This window comes from Dipodomys ordii, unplaced genomic scaffold, assembly GCF_000151885.1.
Source record: "Dipodomys ordii isolate 6190 unplaced genomic scaffold, Dord_2.0 Scaffold26, whole genome shotgun sequence".
Taxonomy (NCBI): Eukaryota; Metazoa; Chordata; class Mammalia; order Rodentia; family Heteromyidae; genus Dipodomys; species Dipodomys ordii.
In genome coordinates, this window is record NW_012267242.1 from 1,288,557 (window position 1) to 1,311,297 (window position 22,741).

General features: G+C 40.7%; 1 protein-coding gene across 2 annotated transcripts in view; it reads right to left on the reverse strand.

Moving 5' to 3' along the window:
* Positions 1–22,734, reverse strand: part of Kcnh1 (potassium channel, voltage gated eag related subfamily H, member 1) — a 305,584-nt gene extending 282,850 nt beyond the window's left edge. For both annotated transcript variants that reach the window (XM_013015111.1, XM_013015110.1), the window contains exon 1: positions 22,568–22,734. In XM_013015111.1, coding sequence (XP_012870565.1) covers positions 22,568–22,646 — 79 coding nt within the window. In that variant the 5' untranslated portion in view covers positions 22,647–22,734. The remainder of the gene's footprint in view (positions 1–22,567) is intronic.
* Positions 22,735–22,741: the final 7 nt, after the last annotated feature.

A 22,741-nucleotide genomic window follows, 5' to 3' on the forward strand; every position in this document is an offset into this window, starting at 1 on the left:
AGAAGAAGAGACACAGCCATTTACAGATCATTCTTGAGCTCCATGTGTTTATTTTCATTTATATTCTGGTATTCAGTACAAGTAAATAAATTAAAAAGGCAAAAATTCATTAAAATGAGAATATGGTAAAAAAATATGAACTTAAAAAATCACTATCAATGAAATATAACTTGAGAGACAAAATTCTAAATTTCAGAAAAAATGGTACAAATAAAGTAGATTCAACCCTCAAAAAAGACACTGTGAAAAAAGCAGAAATAACTGAAAAGAAACAGAGGAAAAAATATTTTTAAAAATTCCTAATTAGAGCTAGGCACCAAGAGCTCACACCTGTAATCCTAGCTACTCAGGAGGCTGAGATCTGAGGATTGCAGTTCAAAGCAAGCCCAGGCATGCGCCCAAGCATACATACACACACACACACACACACACACACACACACACACACACACATACAGAGTCCTTAATTAGTATCCTCAGAGAGAGCACAACAAAACAAAAGCAAGATGTGGCCACTCAGAGGGAAACAGAAGAAACACAACTCTTATAAATTAAAAAATAAATACTAATTTAAAAATAAACATGTGTTAAAAGGTAAAGTCTAGCAGAAAGTAGAATAGTACTAAAAGAAGCAAGAAACATAAGATATGGAAAATCCATTCGAGATGGGCAAAATGCATCCTACTAGGACAAAAACCAAAGGCTCCAAAAAGACCATAAGACATTAATGTGCTGTGTGTGTGTTTGTGTGTCTGTGTGTCTGTGTATGTTCTGGGACTTGAACTCAGGACCTAGGCACTGTCCCTTAGCATTTTCCTTCAAGACTGCCTCTCCCCCACTTGAACCACACCTCCACTTCTGGCTTTTTGGTGATTAATTAGAGATAAGAGTTTCATGGACTTTCCTGCCCAGGCCAGCTCCAAACTAGTATCCTCAGATTTCAGCCACCTGAAGAGCTAGTGTTATAGGTATGTGTCACTGGCACCCAGCCAACTATATTATTCTAAGTAAATTAAAATAACTAGTGGAGGCAGAATAAAGATATTTTCAAATGTGCACAAAAATATTTAGAAAATTTATTTTCCACCTGTTCTTTCTTAGCAGGTTAGTTAACCTCAGGATGCATACCAGCAAAATGAGAGTAAAGCAAGGAAAGAAGACAACCTGAGAACTTATAAGAAAAATGGCTCCAAATGTGGAAAGCATGGAAGGAACCTAGTAGAAAATATTCAATACAGATTTTTTTCAGACAATAGAAGTCCCAAAAGAGGGTTATACATTTTGAGGGAAAGGAAAGAGAATGAGAAATATAAAAAAAGAAAAAATACAAGAGGGGAAACCAAATCATACTGCCACATCATTCTTAGAGTAAAACAAATATATTAATTTTCAGTTTCTAAAACCAATACATAGTCAAAGCATGAACTGTCATTCTAAGCATATGAATGTAACCTCAGGCCTGACACTATAAATACACGGATGATAAAAGCTTAGAAAGGATAACAATTGTGAGATGGTATCTAGAGCTGATGGAATAAAATAATTATATAAATAAGTAATTCACTTAAATTTACAAAAATAAACAGTAAGGGAGCGACATAATTATACCATCAGAAAGTAGAAGGGAGTAAGATTAAATGAGCTTCATCTAAATTAAGTCAAATATAATATCTAAAAGTGATAAATCAAGCAATAGTAGTAATGTGTATTATTCAGAGATCCCAGGAACTATAAAGAAAAAAGGTAAAATTAGAAGATATGGCTTTTGATTCAGAGAATGAGAGGCAAATCATGGAATAGGATTATTGTTTTTCATTATAAACTTAGCTTTGTTTTGCTTGTTTTGTCGGAGTGTTGTTGTGTAGCCCAGACTGGCCTCAAACTCATAATCCTCCTATCTTAGCCTCTTGAGTGCTGGAATTATAAACGTGTGCCATTTCAGGTTGATAGAAGAGGGAAAGGAAAAAGGAGGAGGAGGGGGAAGAGGAGGAGGAGGAGGGGGAGGAGGAGGAAGAAGGGGAGGAGGGGGAGGAAGAGGGAGGAGAAGGAGAAGGGGGGAGGAGAGGGAGAGGGAGGAGAAGGAGAAGGAGGAGAAGCAGAAGCAGAAGAAGAAGAAGAAGAGGAGGTGGAGGAGGAGGAAGAGGAAGAGGGGGAGAGGGAAGGGGAGGAGAATGAGAAGGAGGGGAGGAGGAGGAGGGAGGGGAAGGGGAGAGGGAGGAGAAGAAGAAGCAGAAGGAGAAGGAGGAGGAGGAGGAAGAGAGGAGGAGGAAAAGAGGAGGAGGAGGAGGAGGAGAGGAACAGGAGGAGGAGGAGGAGGAGGAGGAGGAAGAGGAAGAAGAAGAAGAAGAAGAAGAAGAAGAAGAAGAAGAAGAAGAAGAAGAAGAAGAAGAAGAAGAAGAAGAAGAGAAGAAGAAGAAGAAGAAGAGAAGAAGAAGAAGAAGAAGAGAAGAAGAAAAGGAGGAGGAAGAGAAGACGATGACATATTACTGTGGTGAAAGTTTTAAATTTTTAATTAATAAAATCAGAAAATATATAACCATTAATTAAAATTCCAATTAGCTAAAATGTGAAATGGACTCCATTTCAGTTCTTAATATCATTTCAACTTACAACAAATATATTCTGATCATCTTTTAAAGATATTTTCATTGCTCAGGCATTCCCACTGCTCCTGGAGTGCATATGATATCCCCCTCTAAGGAAAACCAAGTCAACTATCATCTTCTTTTTATTTATTTATGCCAGTCTTGGTACTTGAACTCTGGACCTGGGCACAGTCTCTGAGTTCCTTTTGCTCAACGCTAGTGCTCTACCACTTTAGCTCCATTTCCTGCTTTTTCTGTGATTAATTGGAGATAAGAGTCTCACAGACTTTTTCGCCCAGGAGGGCTTTGTACCACAATCCTCAGATCTCAGACTTCTGAGAAGCTAAGGTTACAGACATGAGCCACTAGTGCTCAGCTGGTGGCTCTTTTTAATTTAAAAAGCAGAAAAATGGAAAGTTCAGTTGGAATAGAATCCTCAAACTGCTGATCATCCACACAAAGGATAGTCACCATAGAATTTAAAATTCCAAAACAGATTCCTCTCTCTACTAACCCAAACAAAAGATTATAGTTCCCTGGGAGCAGAATTTCCTTGTCACTGTGTGATGGAAGATTTGGGAATTCTCTTTCTATCCAAGGACTTGGAGAGAATAGAGGAAAGAATTCTAGTTAATCCTAACTACAAAGCCCCCAATAGTAAAGAGATTGTTTTCTTTCTCCTTCCTCTATTTTTAACAAATATATTCTCATCTACTTCTAAACTATAAACATGATGTACAAGTATGTTAGGGGCTACCCATACAACATCATGAAACATCATGTGTCATAGGAATTAAGGAATCTCATGTAATTAACATACAGGTATTCAAGAGAAGAGTTACTATTGTTTGTTATAGACTTTATGCCAAGCACTCTCCTTACCATATATTAAAAGAGATTTTTTTTCACCTTTACAGCAATCTGTATGAAATGACATTGTATTGTTAGGGATTTCAATATTTTGCTCAAGGAGAAACTGAGTCTCTGTAGTTACACAAGGGTCAGTTATATGTGTAGAGCTGGGATTTAACCCTGGATCTATTAACCTTCCAGTGCATGCTTTTACTCATTGTATGACCTAGTATCCTTATTCTTAGTACTAAAATCAGACCCTTTCCTGTGGTTTACCAGCCTTCTTATGAAAATACCAAATACAATGAAACCTTTCACTGGTCAACAGTCCTATTATGCCATTGGGCATCATTATTTTCCCACACAATATACAACGATGCCCTCAGGGAATAAGGATGTGAATGGAAGCAATGTACTTCCTCTGGATGCTTGGGTTCTGCTATCTGCTTCTCCAATATTTATCTCTTCTCTTACTTGAAAACAATCAACTCTTACTTCTTATAACTGACTTGTTTCTAGAGCATCCCTACTTCTACACAGTCATACAAAGGAACTGAGGAAGGATGAATAAAATTGGAGTAGAAGAGAGGCATTTGAGATTGGCTTCCCATTTGACACTCAAGGGTGGGAGAGAACACAGCAAATAAATGGCTGACACACAGCAAACCTGGCCAAGTAAGGAGGCCTAGACCTGCCTCTATTACCCTGGGATCTAGAAGCTCCTATCTTCCTTGTAGTTCCTGAAGTTGGATGTACAGATGGCGATTATAACAGAGTCTGCTAATGCTATATTCAAGGACTTCATGTCTAACTGCCCAAGCCTAAAACCAACTTCAATGGGATGAAGTAGACAAATATTGGGGGTGAGCTGTAGGAGCAGCAAAAACATAAAGAGAAAAAGAAGATACATGGGAGAAGGACATAGAGAAAGAGAACAAAAATAGAAAGACAGAGGCATCATTGTGTTAGGTTGGGGCCAGGGCACCAAGTTCTGTTCAATCCAAGAAAACAGAACATAAGTTCGCCAGCTACAAACTTGGATTCAGCAGGTCAGCTGGACAGCCAATGGTCAGCAGACTAGGGACCATTGCCAGAGAATCAAGGAAGTAGAGATGAAAATAGCTTCCTGAATCAGGAATCTACAGCACCAGAGGCTGCAAATGACACTTGTTTCTTGGAGAGAGAAGCAATGGAGAAAGTCGAAACCCAAAGAGACTGAGTTACTCAAAGACTATTGCCAAGCTAGATCTAGAGTGCATGCTGTAGAACAGACTCCAAAGTAGAAATCTCCTGTAAAATTGCATAAATGCTGATAGGTTTTTTTTTTAGTTCTTCCAGGTGGCTAGCCCATATTTCCAGTGAATGGGAATCCCAACTAAGAGCTCTGGTGTAGTGACAAATGCACAGATATCCACAGCCAAACATAAACAACTTTGGGATAATTTACTATTTCCCACAGTCAGAAAATGGAAACTTAATTTGAAGCCAAGCAAAACTTAATTAGGAAAGTAGTCCACTGTTGAACAAAACATCAAAAACACAATCTCTCACACAAATAAATGGAACTATAACCTGTGTTCAGGGGTGGAAAAAAATTGGGTGGCTTTAATAACCATATTACCTGAAAGCACGTATAGATCTGATACAATCTTTATCAAAATTCCAATGGCATTTTTCACATAGATCGAAAAGAATTCTATAGTTCATGTGAAATGCTAAGCTCAACCAAACACACCCTCACAGAAACATCCAATATGGACATCAGCCACTGGCACTGAATGTCACCCAGTCAAGGTGACACATAAAATTAACCATCACAAACACAAAAGCAAATTCTTCAGTAAGCTTTAAGGAAATTAGCAGAAGTTGGGCTCCAGTGGCTCCCAGAGTCAAGGGAACATGAAAAGACTGGGTTTACTGGAGGAAACCAATGTAATCTCAGTTGTTTACAGAGAGGCTCTGGCTGTACCAGCTGTCCCAGAGTAGGGGACCTGAGACAGGTAAGAGAGGTTGTTATGGTCTAGGGAAAAAAAAAACTTTTTCAAAAGAGGGAACCAAGTGAAAGCCTTGCACAGCACCAAATCTGGAAGGGACCACATTGCCTCTGTTGCTGGAGGTACTCATGAAGAGCCTCACTGGTATGGTTGTCAGCACTAGGAAACAGGAAATACTCTATTGAGTCAGCACTTTGGTTTTTGGTATCAGGTTGGAGCCCATTTTACCTCATTTCTTCCATGTTTTTACTCAACTGGAGATTGTTGGAGAGTCAAAAAAAAATAGTGTCAGCTCCACTATTGTTAGGCTGCATTACTGAACATGTCAATGGCATCTGTCCTTCTCAAGCGTAGGCATCAGCCTCTAGCTCCTGAGTTACTGAACTATATTGCTAAGAACTGGTGAGGCACAGTTTAGAAGAGTCTGTTACAAGCAGGCTCTGAGTACCTCCAGGAGACACCATCTTCACCCTCCTACACAGACGACTCTGAAAGCCAAGAGACACTGAGCGGATTGTTCTTGCTCTTGAGGTGCCTACTGGCAGCTTGATCAGTGTGATTACTGAGGTAGACAGAGAGGAGTAAAGAGAGAGGTCAAAAGTATGCACTCCAACTTTTCTTCTTTCTAGAAATGTCTAGATACACCTTTCTCTCGGTGGAAACTCCGGGTATAGAAGGCTAAGTGGTGTTCTCATCAAAATTGAATCTACTAGGGGTTTTTGGGAGGTATAGAATTTACAAACCATAGTTCTGCAATAAAAAACAAAAAACTTTTTTTATGCTCGTGGGCTTAAACTCGGGGCCTGGGCACTGTCCTTGAGCTTTTGTATTCACAGTTAGCTCTCTATCACTTGAGCTACAGCTCTACTTCTGGCTTTTTTGATAGTTCTTAGGAGATAAGAGTCTCATGGCCTTTCGTGCCCAGGCTGGCTTTGAACCACAATTCTCAGATCTCAGCCTCCTAAGTAGCTAGGATTACAGGCTTGAGCCATGCACACCTGGCTCTTTAAGTGTTTTTAATATGTACAGATAGACGCCCACCCCCAATATGGGATTTATTTCTAGCAGAAATACTTGGACAATATTATAGAGTTTTACATTCGCATGGCACGTTCTACTCATCCCCAATTCCAAATAATTCCACTGAGCAGAAACTTGATACAAGGTTCATCACCTAAGCTGAGAATGTTACGCTCTGAATGTTTTCCCACTGTTCTTGGAGTGACTCAGGCCCTACCGAGTGAAGCGTATAGAGAAGTGATATTTCAGAGTAATGACTGATTGATTACTTCAGATAGACGGGTGGCTTGGAGGTTGCAGAAAGACATTATCTAATTTATTCTTTGTTATGAGCCCAGCTATTCATAGAGCCAGATTTATTGTTGCCAGAAGCATAGAGCTATAGTTCATATCCCTTTCCCAGCTCCAGTTCTACAGAGCTGAAGGAATTTAGCCACACAGTTCATCCTAGGGACTCATGGCCATAAGAATCCAACCCGTCCTTGCCATTATTCTTTCAGATGGTGCTCTAGGGACCCTGGGGATTGCCAGGGAAGAGTAAGTTAATAGGGTGGCTTTTACCCTTCATTCTTCTATTGGCTTCATTATTGACTAGATTCCTTAATTCTCATGTAGTTGCAAGATCTCAGTTTGACCAGCTGGCCTCCAGTAGCATAGCTGGACTTTTCACCAAGAATGCCAAAGCAGACATTCAAAAGCCATACATTGAAGCTTAGGCCTGGAATTGGCACAGCACACACACACACACACACACACACACACACACACACACACACACACACACCTTAAATGTGTTCTTGGAATCAATAACTCTAGTCAAGAACCAGGGTTTTTTTGGTTTTTTGTCAGTTGTGGTGGCTGAACTCTGGGGCTGGGCGCTGTCCCTCAGCTCTTCAGCTCAAGGCTAGTACTCTACCACTTGAGCCACAGCACCACTTCCAGCTTTTGTACTGATGTAGTACTGAGGAATTGAACCCAGGGCCTCAAGCAAGGCAAGAATTCTACCACTAAGCCAGCTTCCCAGCCCCAAGAACCAGATTCTTAATATCCATGCATTCAGCCCTCTGTGGTATTTGGGGTTCATTCCATGATCCCCTCTCAGGATACTAAAATCTACAGATGTTCGGGTTGTATCAAATGGTATCATATTTGCAAAAACCCTACACACATTCCTCCCAAATACTACATCATTTTTAAGGCCTAATACAATGCAAAGGCACTTTATTCTATGTGGAACCCATGGATACAGGGGTGATGGGAGACAATGATGAAAGGGGTGACATTGATCAAGATGTGTTGTACTCTCACACTGGCACGTTGAATTGAATCCCCTTTGTATGACTACTTAAAGATAGACATGTAAATCATCATCATAATAACCAAAAAAAGGGGGGAATCAGAAGGCCAATGGTACATTTTTTACAAGTAGAATGTATAACTTCTAGTCAGCCAACAGCCCATTCTGTAGGGAGCCTGAATTCACAGTCACCTTACCTGAAGTGATCAAGCTCTTTCTATGCTGTTCAGTAAAATGTGCAGGCTCAACCCGGCTGCCCTTGGCATGATTTATTCACTGGTTCGCATCTGAAAAGGCCTGATGTCTCCAAGCTTTTGATGCAAATTAGCCAGTGTCTACTGCCTCTTTCTGATGATGCCTTTTTACTCCCTGAAGGTCTGTAGCCATAAGATTGCATGCAATTAAATGTAAGATTTCCTAAAATCAACCTCGCTCAGCCCACACAGTTTTCCTCCCGTTCACAGAATTAAACAAACATTCTCTACAAATTGAAAAGTCTCCCCTCCCCCTGACGATGAAAAGTTCCTTCCATCCATGGCACGTGAGGCAAGTTTCAGTGCAAGAGTCACATGAGTCAGAATGATTGCAACCTACCACTTGCCCATAAAGCACAACATAGAAATAGTCTAAAAGGAAATTATTAGAAAATTGCTTTTCATCATAATTATCACAAATAACAAAGGAGAAACTAACTAAAGCAATGACTTAGAAAAGTGACTCAGTTTTGGGCAATTACACAGATAAAAGGCACATTTAGTGAGCAGTCCATGTGAATTTATTGTTCCCTGCCAACACCGGTTATTTAAAGGACCGTAGTAAATACTTCACAATATACTTCTAATAACCTGTGATCTTTTACTTACAAGAACACACATCTTCCTGACACTTTGTTATGTTATAGATTGCAAAGGAACCAGTGCTCCAGTGAAAAGCAAGATTGAGTAAAAAATATATGCTCCTTTCCTTAAAAAAAGAAAGATATGATTAAGAGCAATAAGCCCAAGTGCCATTAGTTTATGCCTGTAATTCTAACTACATAGGAGGTGGGGATCTGAGAATCAAGGTTTAAAGCCAACCCTGGCAGACAAATCTAAGAGACTCTTATTGCCATTTAACCAATAAAAATCCAGAAGTAGAAGTATGGTTCAAATAGTAGAGTGTCAACTTTGAGTGAAAAAGCCAAGTGAGAGCACAAGGCCCTGAGTTCAAGCCTTAGCGCCACCGACAAAAAAAGAGATAAATGATATGAACAAAAATTGTAAATATGAAGACCAGAAAAGACCAAGAAGACATAGTTTGATTTACTAGAGCTAAGTAAAGCCAGACCAGAAACAAATGACTTTGGGAGGGGGGAAAAGTCAGAGTTGAATAATGGTGGCTCACACCTGTAATCCTAACTACTCAGAAGCTAAGATCTGAGAATTGATGTTCAGAACCAATCTAGTCAGACAAGTCTATAAGATTCCATTTCCAATTAACCAGCAAAAAGCTGGAATTAAAGGTTCAGCTCAAGTGGCAGAATGCCAAAAAAAGCCCTGAGTTGAAGCCCTAGTACCCATCTGGAAAAAAAAAAAACAGATCAAGATTTTATGATATTTCAAGAGAATGAGGAGAAAGCAATTAGAAATCAGGAAGCTAAATCAGTGTGCTACATCTAAATTAAACACCTAAAATCTTAATATTGGCAAAAGTCATTTTGTGGCTTTTATTCCTTAGCAATAAAGTTCCATGGATATAACTGCACTAAATTGTCAAGGGCCCAATTTTTGTGTAAAACAAGCTAAACTCCCAAGAGATTCAATAATTATTTGCTTTGTCTGTGATTTTAACATCCTACAGAAATGCATTTTTTATTAAGTCAGTAAATTACAATAGAGAGAGAGGTTTCAATTTCAAAAGGAAATTCAAACGCTTCGTTTGCTGAGTAGTCACCCCTAAGAACATGGGTTTGAAAGCCTGACTGCTGTCTTCATTCAGCATCAAATTAAGAATTTTTAAACAAGAAAAATAGATAAATCAGTTCCATGACCAGTATGGAAGGGAATGGAAATATATACAAAAATGGGTCCGAGAGACATTTTATTACTGAATGTTATTTTACTTAATAAGAAAAGTGATAGGTTGAGCTACTGTATTTGTTTATGAGGTCAGTTGCTAAAAAGTGGTTTGATAGCTTTATCAATCAGATATTTTATTCTCAGTTTTATAGTAATGATAATTTCCTAGCACATACACACAAACACATACACCAGACACATATACACATACACATTATATTATAGGTATGTAGGTAGGTTAAGCCTTAGACTATCATTGAATAACACACATACACACAAAGAAAATTGAGTCCCAGAAGTCAAAAAACAAGAGACTCAAGCCAGATGTGGTGGCATGCACTTGTAATCCAAGCTATATGGGAAGCCACAGCTAAAAGGATCTCAGTTTGAGGCTAGTCCTGGCAAAAACAGAAAATCCTATATGAAAAATAACTTTAAAGAAGGAGTTGGGGACATGGTTGAAGTGGCAAAACATTGCCTTCCAAGACAAGGCCTTGAGCTGAAGCTCCAATACTGCAAAAAAAAAAAAAAAACATGGTTTAAGCACTGTAAAAAATATTAATTAATTAAAGGTTTAATTATTAAAAGATTTCTTTCCAAAGTCAATTTTATATTTGCCTCCTGTGTTATTTTAATTTTTTCTAAGTTATAATAGGATATTACATTAGAGAAAATAGAAAAAAATACTTAGAAAAGCTTAGTTTTATATAACAAATATTTGATCATCTACTCTGACGAGGCTTGGTAAGAGTATGGGAACATTCTATTCCTCCTGAAAGCTGTGCCTAGCTTGCCCATTTCCCTGTTTCATCCTACATCTGGTGTAACTCCACACCCCACTTCCCCACCCAGGCCCCAGTCACAGAAGACTAAACCAGGAGTAAACTACTGTTTCAACAATTTAGCTTCATGGGTGGTTCACTTAGAGTCTTTCTTCAAAACAAAAACTAAGACATTAAGGCCAAGAGTTGAACTGGCATCTTTCATCACATACCTGCTGGTGGGCACACAGAAAAAGGTGGTCTTGAAAAGGAAATGAAGAGTATGAATAAATTCACAGAGGAGCAGCAAATGAGGCCATGTGAAGGAGAACTGGACAGACAGACAAGCCAGAGATGGACAGATGGAGGTACAGCCTATAGAGACAGACAATAAAAAGGGACAGATGGTGACAAACAGCCACAACAGACAGAGACCGTGATAAAAATAGATGGCTCCCAGTGGCAGAAAGATAGCAAATGGACAGACAAAAGGCAGACAAGCAATCGACACAGTTGGTAACAGACAGAGAGAAATAGGAAGACAGATGGGGAAAGGAGAGGAGAGAATGGGGGGAAAGAGGAGCATAAGCATGGGGAGGGAGGGCTGGCCAACAGCAAGTGCAAAAGCAGAATCCAGAGGCTGCTGAATCCCAACGGCAAGAGATGAACAGCAAGATGTGGAACGAGTGACAGACTGAGAACGCACACCTCTGGAGAGAGCCCATGAGAAATGGAAGAGAGAAAGGAAGATCAAGAGCCAGAGGTGTGTTGGAGCATAGAAAACAATATTATAGATTGAAATGCTTTAAAACATATTGGGCTGGAGAAAATATCAGAACCAAGATCTCTCTGACTTTCCCCCCACCCATCACTCAGCCACCCACTGTCCCATCTCTCAATCCTTCATGATCCTCTTTCTGTTTACTTAACAACTGAACCTACCAAAGAAGAACACAACTGCCTTAAAATCTTCTTACTGGAACATCAATACCTAGGGAAGATTAACCTAATATTACAGGGAGACTGAAAAAGATCAAACACTACACTGAAAGCCAAGAGAACTTTTCTAAGGCTCTTGTTGTTCCCTAAGTACACTTGTTTTCTCTAAAATTTTTTTAACCCTCTGACTCAAAGTCAATATAGGAAAGAATACACACACACACACACACACACACACACACACACACACACACACACACACACCTTCCATCTATATTCATACCTGACAGCAAAGCATTTATCTCACAAATGAAGAAATGAGTAGAGTTCTAACAAAGGTAGTGGCTCTCTGTTGTGTCCATTGGAATTGCCTAGAAGACTTAATAAATCATAGATTCCTGATTCACTAGGTTTGAGGTGAGGCCTGATAATGTGTATTTCTAACAAGTTTCTAAAGATTCCCCCTACCAGAAATTAATGCATGCCAGTTTACTTAATTCCTTTGCAGTGTAGTGCCTTCATTTATAAAATGGGGATGATAATAGTACCCACAGATCAGAGTTATTGTGAAAATTAGAGGAGATACATACTAAACCTTTTGCAAATGGCCTAGCACAGAGGTAAGAAAGGCTATGGGATTTTCCCCCAAGGTCTGGATTATAATCAATCGTTATAATTGGTGATTTGAATAGATGACTTCTAATGTTTTAGATTACCTTCCTATTTAACCATGTTCATCCTTGACTTATGAGATTATGCAAGCAAAAAAATACAGAAAATGAACATGAAAATTTTGTACCAAGTATGTAAGTGACCAACTCACTAACTTGAAACACAGAGAAAGAACACAGGTGTGTTTATGAATACCTGACTGTCCATCAGCTCACCAAGTTCACACTTATGACCCACATAGGTTTAGATGAAAGGCTGAGAAAGTATTTTTGGTAGTTGAACTCAGGGCTCTCCCATTGAGCCACGTCCTCAGCCCTCTTTCCCACTGGTTATTTTTGAGATAGGGTCTTGCTTCCTGCCCAGATATGCACCAGGACCACAGTCCTCCTATTTTCTGCCTCCCACCCTAATTGAGATGATATTCTCACACTACCACATCCAGCTTCTTCCATTGGGATAGAGTTTCACAGAATTTTCTGCCCGGCCTTGAACTACACCTCTCTAGATCCCAGCCTTCTATGTAGCTAGGATGATCAGTGCATACCACTACAGTCATTGGCTGTTTGAAAACTGAGTCTCACATGTATCCCCAGAAAGGCCTCTCAATCTAACCCTCCCAAATAAATATGATTATTGCTGTGAACCACCAGCACCTGGCTAGGCTAAAAAACAACTTCATCCAATGATCAGTCTCAAGAGGAAAACATAATACATCCCAATGAGTAAGTTGAGGAATGGTTGATTAATAAAGGAACTATTTACACAGTTATGCATGAGATATGGTAGTAATGTGCTAGTCCCAGTAGAAATAGAGACCTGGCTTACAGCATTTGCCAAATACTCACAGCAAGGCATATTCTAAGGTACCAAGGTGAAGTCCCCAAACCAGGAATAGAAAACAATCATATCTTTGGAAGTAGAGCTATAGTTCAAGTGGTAGAGACCTAGCCTTGAGTAAGAAAGCTCAGAGAAAGTGACTGAGTTCAAGCCAGAATCAGCACACACAAAAAATAGAGAGATAAATAATTGGAAACAATCACATCTTGAGAGGCAGTACCAGCCTGCATAGCCTACTCCAGCATGGCACTGAGGAAAACCTTGAGACCTAAGTCTAGAAATGGCTATTAGCTTGAAGCCTCCCTTCCCCAGCCAAACCCAAGGAGATGTAACCTTCAGTCAGAGAGAAGAGTTAGGTTACCTCATAGGGTAGGAACTAGGAGAATAAGTATCACTACTTCTCTCTCCCCTCCTGCGTCATGTGGTATATCCCCTACCCAGGGGCCAAAAGGCAATGGCATCTAGAGCACCATCTGTACAGGAGAGTCTCCCAGGACACAGAACAGATTGCAAAAAGACCAGACAGTGGCCCTAGCAGTTCAGACAGAAGATATGCAAATCATTAACTCATATAGAAGCTCTAAGTACATCCTTAATGGCAGATGGCAGCATCCAACTTCAATCAATTCAGGTCCACTAATGCTACAAGCAATCAAAAGTAGAAGAGAGGCCAGGCACTGGTGGTTCACACTTGTCATCCTAGGTACTCGGGAGGCTGAGATCTGAGGATTGCCATTCAAAACCAGACTGGGCAGGAGAGTCTGTGAGACTCTTATCTCCTATTAACCACCAAAAAGTCACAAGTGGAGCTGTGGCTCAAATGGTAAAGCACTAGCCTTGAGCATAGGGACAGCATCCTGTTCCTGAGTTCAAACTCAGGAACTGGCACACACAAAAAGTAAAAGAGAAACTTAACAGACACAAATGGATGCTTACCACTCAAATTAACTCCATCTCCACACTCACTCTTGGTATAAGACATAGTTAAGCAGGAGATAAGCAACAGGAAAGTTTGCCAACATGGTATCAGCTTTCCAAAGCTGACTCCAGCACTTTGAGAATGCCAGTGGAAGGTGCCTACTTCATCTCTGTGAGAAGGAGGAAATTAAGCCATTTCTCTTCTTTACCCAAGCATCAGAGCTAAACAGAGTAGTATACACCTGCCCATTACTGGAGAGGTAGAAGCAAGATGGATCGTAAGTTCAACACCAGTCTGGGCTACATAAGACTCCATCTCACAAAACAAAACTAAAAAACAAAAATCAGAAGCACCTGTTAAAGAGCTTTTAAAAGAGCCTCTAAAGAGCTGTGAGAAATGATGATTTACAGGCTCAATAATTACATTAATAATGATAGGATTGGCTCAGTTAATTTTTGAGCATCAATTTCATGCAGTACAGGACTAATCAAAAGAGTTGTCATTTAATTTACATAATGAAAATCACAGTATGAGTAAGCAATCTGACTATTGGCATAACTCTATAATAGCCAATCAGAAGAACTTTAACTATCGTTAATATAAGTGTTTGATGGTTACAGTGCAGATCACTGATCCTTGGGAAATACTGATGTTGGCCAGACTGATCTATTCAGCAAGACTACACTCACATAACAACCAGAGAATCAAACAAATTCCAGCATCTAGAATAAGTTAAAAATTTATAACAACGTATGAGGAATCCAAGATAGCCCACTAAAGATGACAGAGCAATGAGATATGCAAGAGGAATGTAGTTTATTTTAGAGGAAACATCAACCCTATCAAAACAAAGCTTACACATTCTGTAATCTTTTTAGCAACTTACAAAATCTGGTCATCCCTCACCCAACTAGACAAAAGAAAAAGACATAGCTATAAAATCTAAGAATAATCTTGGGTGAGGTGTGTTTGCAAGGGTAAAAAACGTAGTAAGCGTTGAGTCAGTGTAACATCTCTTAAATCTTTAGAGAGATTTATAATGCATATTGGTCTTCATCATGGATTCTTTCATGAAACTCAACATCATAAAGAGTTTCCCTGATTTTGGAATTCTCAGAGACAGTATCAAACTTACAAGACATCAGCCATGCACTGAAATAATAAGCAAGCTTTTGCTTTTTGTGCTAATTTTCCTTTAATTTTTTGACTCTTTTTTTTATCTTCCTTCAGTCATTTTGTTTCATTTCTCTCACTGAAAGACAAATCCTGTATTTTGTAGTTCCTTTGTCCTTCCAGCTTCAATTCTTACATAATTTTTGTCCCCAGAGTTTACTGCACTACAAGAAAATGAATTTCCTAAACACACACAGACCAAAAAAAATTTAAAAAGGAAAAGAAACACCAGGCTTGCGTGTGCCCTTTGCACATAATCCTAAGGGTACAAGTCTTTCACGTCACTCCTAATCACGTGTGAGAGAGCTCACAGTGAGAATGTTTAAACCTTGTAGATCTAGCTCCCCAAAGGACAACAGCAAGTTTTGTTTCCATTTCATTTGGGTCATATGAACACTCATTACACAACCCTAAACAACCTCATTTCATTAGTTACTAGATTGTGTGAACAAAGTCATTATTAAAGAAACAGGAGAGCATGGTATTGAGTACCAAGCTACTCAGGAGGCTGAGATCTGAGGATGATAGTTCAAAGCCAGTCCAAGTAGGAAAGTTCATTAGAGTCATGAAGTAAGTACCAAAAAGACAGAAGTAAAGCTATGGCTCAACTGGTAGAGTGCCAGCCTTGAGTGAAAAAGCTAAAGGGCAGCATACAGACCCTGAGTTCAAGCCACAATACTATTACCAAAAAAGAAAAGGAGAAGGGGGAGGAAAGAGCAAGGGAGGGGAGGGCTATGAAACCATTGGCTAGATCCTATATCTGAAAAAAAAAGTTGGGGACAGATTTTGGTGAGATCAAACAACAACAAAGGATGAAGGGAGAGAACGGTAGAGTTTGAGGGGGGGCAAAGAAATTAGTTCACAATTGTAATTGCTTACAACCAAATATTCCTCAGGAAGAAGTGAGGGCCTTATTCCTGCAGCTAGTCAGGCTAGCCAGATAATCACTAGAAGAGATGTCTGGGCAGGATGAGGATTCAAACACTCAACGAAGAATTGTATAGAATGTCTCTCTGATCTAAGACTCTGTGATTCCATTTCTTGGCCATACCAGTTACAGCTGTAGCCACTTAGTGAAACAAAACCAAGACAAATAATATCCTGAATGCTTAAAGCAAAGATCCATCTTATGAAAAGGCTTCCTTTGAGTAAATAACTAATATAGATTTGAAATGTTTATTCTCAAGCCATTGACTAACCAAAAATAAAGGAGAAGGAAAGACTTGAGCATCTTCAAATAGGAAGACCACCATGAATGAGATCTGGTATCAGAAAGAATGAAGCTTATGATTCAATCGACTCATAGTCAGTCTTAAATGCATGTATTCTTTTGAGAGAGTTTATTAAAATAGGTGATTTCATTAAAAGTCACAGAGATTAGAAGCTTTATTGTCTTATTTAAATCAAAAGGCTTTATACTCTCAATCCCCCAGCTAGCACCAGTCACTAGATTCAGGTTTTGAACACTCAGAGAAAGACAGTTGAAGGTTACCTTAGATCCTACTACAAGGGAAAAAAGCTGTTAAACTGGAAATGATCCAGATTACCATCCATTTCCCTTTCAGAGCCCACAACCCACGTATTTTAACCAGTTTTTTGTTTTATAAACATTGCCATGGCTCAACACATCTATGAGGCGACACAACATTACCCACAGCGTTCATCCTAATTATATCAACAACCTGAACCAACTTAACACTATACAAAAACACAGCTGACTTAGCAATCTGTAAATTATACATGTACATAAATCTGTACCAAAATGTGCTGCATTTCACTCCTGTTAATGTGCATAGATTCTTACTGGCACCTACGATCGCTTGGTATAGGATCCCAAACACTAACACATATGTTCTGCCTAGAAGGGGACCATTTCGAGTAATATTTTTGCAATTTCCTGGAACCATGCTCTGCCAGACTTCCTAACACAAATCTCCTATTTATTTCTGTGAGCATTCTGACAATGAGTGCCTGTAGCCCTTCAAAAGCTATGCTGGAACAACACTTTCTAACATGAAAATAAAGATAGGCTTTGCCTATCTGACAACGAAGCCAAGAAGATTTTAAGTGATCACTGATACAATTATAAGCCAACTCAAATTAAATGGGGATTCTTTATAACTCCTGACTATGGATAACAATCCAAATATCAGATAATGATCAAATCTTCCCTTCCAATGGTCCTCAATTACATCAAAGGAAGTTAAAATCAACTTCAGCACCTGCAGCACCAGTAAACATCTGACAAATGTTCCTAAAATACATTGACAGGCCAGTCAAGAACTTTGAGCCATGTTTAACCAGAATGTAACTTACTAAGAGTAAAGTGGTTTTCTTGTTTTCCATTATACCATGTCCAATCAGTATGTCCAGGTAAGGTTAGGTGTCATGATTCATCTTAACAATCTCAGCTATTAAGAAAGTAGAGATAGAAGTATCATGGTCTGAGGCTACACTGAAAGGAAAAAATTATTGAGACTCTAGTTAAAACAACAAACTTGGCATGGTAGTTCACAGATATAATCAAAGCTATGCAGAAGACAGAGGTAAGAAGATGGCAATTGAATGCCAGTCCCAGGCAAAAGTGTAAGACCCTAGCTTTAAAAACTAATAGTAGCCGGGTGTTGGTGGCTCACGCCTGTAATCCTAACTACTCAGGAGGCTGAGATCTGAGGATCACAGTTCAAAGCCAGCTTGGGCAGGAAAGTCTGTGAGACTCTTATCTCCAATAAACCACCAGAAAACCAGAAGTGGTGCTGTGGCTCAAGTGGCAGAGCACTAGCCTTGAGCTGAGGAGATGAGGGACAGTGCCCAGGCCCAGAGTTCAAGCTCCATGGCCAACAAATAATAATAATAATAATAATAAAGAAATCTAATAACAACAGATGCTGGATGGGATGTGGACAAAAGGGAATCCTACTACATTGTTGGTGGGAGTGTAAACTTGTTCAACCACTTTGGAAGGCAGTATGTTGGTTCCTCAAAAGACTACACATAGAGCACCCCTATGACCCAGCAACCCCACTTTTGGGCATTTACCCAAACGATCTCAAACAAGGCCAAACTAAAGCTACCAGCACAACTATGTTTATCTCAGCATTATTTACCATAGTTAAGATATGGAACCAATCCAGATGCCTCTTGGTAGATGAATGGATCAAGAAAATGTGATATGTATATAGTAATTCTATGCCTCCATCAGAAAGAATGGCACCACCCCATTTGTTAGGAAATGGGAAAACTTGGAAAAAAATATATTAACTGAAGTAAGCTAGGCCCAAAGAAGCATAGGTCCCATAGTTTCCCTTATTTGCAATAACTAGTATATGTATAGGACAAGCAGAAAGGTCAAAAGCTATGTACATATGACCATGTAAGATGATGATAAGCAAAATGAACCCCAAGATAGGGGTTGGTTTTAATGTGTGCTGTTGTTTTTAATGTGTGTGTGTGTGTGTGTGTGTGTGTGTGTGTGTGTGTGTGTATAATGTACTATGTGATTTTTTTTATTTCTTTTGTATGTTCTTCTCCCATGGTATAACCCCTGTTTTCACTGTATTTGATGTCGGTGCCCTGCATCTTGTATATACATTTTTCTAATTTGGGAAGGGGAAGAGAAATAACAAAATGCTGAAATAAGGATACAGGTTGACCCATTGTAACAATGAGATGGACAAACACTATGTTGAAAAGATGTACAAGACACTATGTTACAACTTTAGGTGGGGAGGAGTCAGAGAGGTGGGGAGGAAAGGGATGGTAAGGGAAAAACAAAGGAGGAGGTAACAATGCTGGACAGGAAATGTACTCATTCCCTTACTCATGTAACTGTAACCCCTCTGTACAGTATCTTTACAATAAAAATATGCAAAATAATAATAATAATAATAGCTAAAGCAAAAAGGGCTAGGTTTGTGTCACAAGTGGTAAAGCACTTGCTTAGCAGGCAGAAGACCCTGAGTTCAAAACCTTGGAATTACCATACACACACACACACACACACAAAATCAGTAAATTTCTGTTAAATGAACAGATGAGAAATAACTGCTTTCTGTTCCCTGATCTGTCTTTAACTTTTTCTAATTCTTTCTCTTAATAAACAAGGAAATTTCCTAACCTTAGGATTCTTAGTTCCTTAAGCACTAGAGACACTTCACCTCCTCTGCTAACTATCACACATTCAGGGCCATAGCTGGTGAGAAGGGATTCGAATATGTGGTGCCCTGATCCTGCCCCCGCCAACTCTTAAATCACTGCCAAATGTGAAAAGCCTGTACTTCCTGAAAACAGAATTTGGCCTCTCCTTTGCCCTGTTATTCTGTTTGGATGTGGTAGCATGGCTGTTAGCCAAAATGGATGTTGTTCTTGTTGTTGTAACATTTTGTTTAATCTCCACTGGGAAATTATGCTTCTTGAGGGAATTAGTGGCAATACAAGGGATGTTACTGCATGGAGTGGTATACAGAGCACAACACTGCAGCCAAAGAGCTGAGGGCCTTGGCAGCTCTGCCCTTCCATATTTGGAGATCTCTTTATCTATACAGTGTGGAAAAGGAGGGACAGACTAGATTGTATCTAAAGTTCATGTCACTTTATGTTTCTATAATGTTCAGACACCAGATATTCAATTTATCCCCAAACATTAGCATACAATGTAGGTAGCTTTGGGGGCTGGGGGCATGGTAAAAAATCATTTCAAGGACCAAAACAATGGTGCTCCAAGAAGGATGCATGAGGGGGGAGGTAAAGCTCAATGGTAGAGCACTTGCCTATGAAGTGAGAGGCTCTGGGTTCCATCACTGGCACTGCAAAAAAAAAAAGGAGTAGAAAAAGTAGAAGTAGAGGAGGGAGAGAAGGAAGAGGAAGAAGGAGAGAAGGAAGAGAAGGAGAGAGAGAAGGAAGAGGAAAAGAAGGAAGAGGAAGATGAAAAGGAAAAGGAAGAAGAGGAGGAGGCAGAGGAAAAAATAAGGAAATGAGGAAGAAGAAGAGGAAGAAGCAGAGAAGGAAGGAGGAGGAGGAGGAAGAAGAGGAAGAGAAAATGATGATTAATAATAAGAAAAGGATGCCAGCCTCAAGCACTAAATGGTTTAATCTTCCTGGGACTCTGTCTTCAGGTCTGTGAAAGAGCAATAACATCACATGGGACCACTAGGATAAAATACCTAATGTAAATGATTACAAAGGGTTGCTATTTAAAGGTAAAATGCTGTTTGTGTCCAAAAATAGGCTAGTGGATTTTAGAAGAATACAATCAATATTTTTTAAAATAGACTTTTTCCATCACAGTAAAAACACAATGCATGAAGATACATGTGCTATTTCTTTTTCTGAGTTCACATTTTTTGTCAACTCCTATTGACTGAATATTGTGAAAAGGATCACTAAAATCATAAACTCATACTTGGAGATCAGTACTTTCTCACTTGAAAGAATAGGAAATTTTAGAGTTCACCCAACTCTCTCAAATGCTCTGTTTATGTTGCTGATGCTGGTCAATTAATTGGAAATCAAGCTTTGGAGACAGGTGTTGAGATGACAATAGCAGTGTTTTAAAAAAAAATCATATCCATGTGTTTTTGATATGGTACGTGTGCTTTGCTTACACCAAGCCAACAGCTCGAAGATCTGCTACACCATGCGGCCTTCTGCCCACTGGGCTACAGACCCTCAAGTTCTTCCCCTGAGCCCAAGAAGAGCAGGTCTGCAGCGTGTAGGACTCTTCCTGATCTAACCTATTTAGTATCTATTAGATCATAGAGTTTCTCCAAGAGCATCAAGGATACTGCCTCTCTATCAAAAGAAGAAGCTGTCGGTAATACTGACATAAACGGTGGGACCATTGACAATACCATCCTCTAATCTGCAAGACTTTCTCCATGCTCCCTGGGGACCAGTAACAAAAGCAAGTACAGTGCAGTAACTCGTAAATAATGATTTGTATTTAAAACCCATGAATACCTTCGATGTGTTCAGGGCAGAAAAGTTCATTGTGGCTATTTGCTTAGTAATTACCACCCCCTCTTGCATTCCCAGGTAACTGTGACTTGCTCTAAAAGCCACCTTCGTTTAAGAAAGAAAGATCTTAGAGGCAAAGGAGATTGGCCAAGAACACCCTTTCATGCCTTCATTCTTAAGAGACACACCAAAGAAATAGCTGTTTTTTTTTAAAAAAAAAAAAAAAGCACTTAGCTAACACATACATGATTTGCTATCCTAGTTGATTCCTCTTTTTCATGTATGTGTGTGTATATATATATACATATATATGCACGCTGTGTACGTTGCTTTTTAATTGAAGTGTGTTTATTAGTGGCAGAGGTCACTTTCGTGCCCTTCCCCTAACCAAAACCCAGCAGAAGCTCACGGTTTTAACCTTCCACTCCGAAGGCTGGAAACCGTGTTCGGTACCCCTTCTCCAAACCCATCTCCGGAGTGAGCTCCTCTAGTGTCTGGGTAGGAGAATGTCATCTGCCAGTGGAAGGAGCTGGGTCCAAGCCCCGGGCAAAGAGCATCTTAGGCGCCGCTCCTTTCACGGTTGGTAGCGTTTGATGAACAGGTGTAGGCGCCACCTGCCAAGAGCGCCCACCTGGCCCAGAGAGCGCTTCATCCCTTCCCCGGGCTGGGGATCAAAAAGGCGTTAGAAATCCTTCCCTGCCGCATCCCTGCCTCTGCGACCCTCGCCAACCTCCCCGCCCTCCGTGCTACGGAGAAAACAGACAAGTACTGCGGGACAGATGGATCGGACCACGAATCGATCTATAGGCTCGGTGAGTTTGGGAATTGATCGTGAGCAGGACTTCAAGAGTGCATAAAACACAGGCGGGGGGAGGGCGCAGAGGGGTGAACCTCAGCAGCCCAGCCCAGCTCACCCCACACCCCGGAGTCCCCAAGCCCCTCCCCACACCCGAGCCTCAGACTTTGCACTTCACGGGTGGAGGGTGGGGGCGGCCTGGACGCAGAGTTGCCGGTGTCCGCGGCCGGCCCTCCCCCGCGGAGGGAGCAGGTCCGGAGCCCCCGGGTCCTTCCAGCGCCGAGGCTCACTGCGATCTTGGGCGCGCGCGCTGCGGCCAGCCTCCAGTCACTTTTCCCAGTACTTTGCTGATCAGCTGTCTTGGAGATGAGACCGAAGGGGGCGCGAAAGCGGCCTCAACAGCAACCCTAGACCTCTCCCCTCTTGGATCTGGGGGCGCATCAGACCCCCACCCCGCCCTGCCCAGCGCCCCACACACACCCCCGCCTCCCCCCACACTTCCCCCGCTCCCGAGCCCCCACTCCAAACAGACTCCCCGCTATGCTGCAGCAGCGGCTGGCACCGGGGCAGCAGGAGGCGTCTGTCAGAAAAAAAGGCAGTGCTTCAATCATCATCATCATCATCATCATCATCATCATCATCATCATCATCATCATCATCATCATTTTTCTAAAAATCTTGGGTAACCGAAATCCAAATGCACCTCTTACCATTGGACCGCCGGACAATATTCTCCAAAAACGTGTTTTGCGGGGCCACCAGTCCCCTTCTGCCCCCGGCCATGGTCATCCTCGCCCGGCGGCTCCGGGTCTGGGGGGCGTCCCAGCTCGGCTCCTCACCGCAGTAGGCAGCGGCGGGGCGCGCGGCCCGCGTGCGTTCCGGGA